General features: G+C 28.4%; 1 protein-coding gene across 1 annotated transcript; it reads right to left on the reverse strand.

Annotated features, from left to right (window-relative positions):
• Window positions 1-204: 204 nt before the first annotated feature.
• Window positions 205-2,050, reverse strand: LOC134726533 (NUAK family SNF1-like kinase 2; the record flags this gene model as incomplete). Its single annotated transcript, XM_063590939.1, has 1 exon — window positions 205-2,050. A coding segment is annotated over one exon (858 nt), but the record flags the coding sequence as incomplete, so codon positions are not given.
• Window positions 2,051-2,492: the final 442 nt, after the last annotated feature.

A 2,492-nucleotide genomic window follows, 5' to 3' on the forward strand; every position in this document is an offset into this window, starting at 1 on the left:
ATTGTTAAATTTTAAAAGAATTATGTGTAATTTTAGGTATTATCCATTTTAAGCCTACACGCATATACATCGATAAAAGAACGTATAAAAAAAAGCAATATTAACAGAAATTAAAAAAAAAAAATCGAAAACCAAAACATTGAATTTTAATTTATTATTTTTTAGTTGTTGTCAAATTTAGGATAATTATTTCATCTATTTCAAAATAACATATTTAACGTTTTTGAAAGAAAAATTAAAGACTTTCTTACTTGTTTTTTATGTGTATTTCTTCGGTGTAACATATGGAAGGATTACATTGTTTTGATATTTGAAGCCCTTAAGGATTAAACAAATATATAAAGACAAGAAAAGATTTTGAAGTTGATAAGGGAATCAATATTTTGAATATCAGCATAATCAAAGGCATATAAATAGTTTTCAGTATTATTGGGATTTTACTTTTTCGTATAAGATAGCATCTTCTTACCATTATAACAACTGTTATGACAATATCAAAGGGAAAGAGTCTAATTACCATTTGTTGTATTTTCCTTAGTACATGTATATTCTTATACAGTTTTATTCAAAATTTGCATTGGTTTTAGCGGACCCTGTACTGTATTTTTCTTTTCTTTGGGTAATTTTATTTCCAATAAAACATTTTGGCGACACATACCAAGAAATGATTAAATTACTAATATTTGTCATCTTAATCCGTAGTTTGAGTTCTGATAGACGACAACAATAGCGAGCAATTCCCAAAAAATATTTTATTTTTACAAAAGGATATACACCTGAAGAGTGTTTGTATTTATAATGACCAAAATTCGTTTAAAGGAATCACAAAGTAGCATTTAACTTGTTACTTTATATCGATAGTGTTATTTAACACATTGGAATTTTTTATGTAATTGTATATGTTTGTATTGATAGTACGCACACTTCCAAATAAAACACAACCGTTTTAATTTTTTTTTTTTTTACAAAATGTGGCTTCCAATAGTTTAGACAACCAATGAAATAAAACACGGTGACTGATGATAAAATATGGCAATTCTAATTAATGAAAGATCATGATTAAACCTTGCGACAATTATAATGTTTACTAGTAAAAACTATTTTGTACTTGATAAAAAGTAGGAAATCATTAATTCTAACATTTAGCAATTTTTTTCAACTCACCTAACGCACTTTTTTTCAGAACAAAAAATCAACATAAAATATATTCATGTAATGCATTGTTCCAGGAATGTAATACCTTTGACACACATGTCCTGTCACTAGGAATAATTTTTAAGAAATCAAGTAACGTAGTTTGAAATAAGTTAATACAACGTGATGTTGTTATAGTATTTCCTATTGTTTGTTGCTGGACAAGAATTTCCTCGTCGTATCCACAGAATGGTACTTTAGTAAATAGAATGAAATAAAGGAGAACACCGAGATTCCATAAGTCCGCTAATATGGCATCATGGACAATCCCACGAATAACTTCCGGGGCACAATATAGTTTATTTCCAAGAAAATCATCACACAACAATGGTTGCCCAGCTGAGGACATGCATTTCATAGAAATACCAAAATCTGCTAATTTAATTGTCCTCTTTCGTAAAAGCAATACATTACTGGGGGTAATGTCTCTGTGTGCAATGTAATTTTGATGACAAAAATCTACTGCTTTTAAGATTTGAATGAAAATATCAAGAACCAATGTATTACATAAAGTTTTATGTTCAGAAATAAAATCTTCAAGATTTCCTCCATCCGCATATTCCATTATAATATTCACTTCTTCACTTTTCATTAGAACTTCCCGAAAAGATATTATGTTCTCGTGTCCTAAAGAAGATAAACTAGCTATTTCGTTTTTAATATACGTTTGTTCATTCAAATTTCCCCTGAATTTTAAATGTTTTAGGACAAGTATTTTATCTGTAGTCGGCGAACTTACTTTATAGATTTCTCCAAACCCACCATCACTTATTTTACCAATTACTTTGTTTTTCTTTCCATTCAATAAATGTAAATCTAACTTTCGAATGTTGATGTGGTTACTTAAAGTGTTATGCGTTTATGCAAAAGAAAACAGAGTACTTATACCAGGTAAAAGACACGTGGTTTGTTGTTGATGTAGGTAAATGTAAGTGATTGCAGAACAAATATATTTGATAACATGCATCATGAGAACAATCAACCTATAGTATTTAAGCAGATAAAAAGGTAGAGATAATTTTTGATTGTAATTTGGTAGACGCACGTTTTGTTTGTATCCTATCATTCCTATACGAAGGTGAATGAAGCACAGTTGTGATTAAGCCAATTATAAATGACTGTATTACATGTTGAAATTTATTAATGAGTTTAATTTATACTTCAAAGAGAATCGGTAAAATTTCATATTCCAATAAAAGACAAGTTTTCTTTTACTTCAAGAACATGTTTGAAAGTGGTTGCTGACAGCAGAAAATTGCTCTGCTTCGTTTATATAATTTTAACAATTACATAAAATA

The sequence above is a fragment of the Mytilus trossulus genome, chromosome 7, assembly GCF_036588685.1.
Source record: "Mytilus trossulus isolate FHL-02 chromosome 7, PNRI_Mtr1.1.1.hap1, whole genome shotgun sequence".
Lineage (NCBI taxonomy): Eukaryota > Metazoa > Mollusca > Bivalvia > Mytilida > Mytilidae > Mytilus > Mytilus trossulus.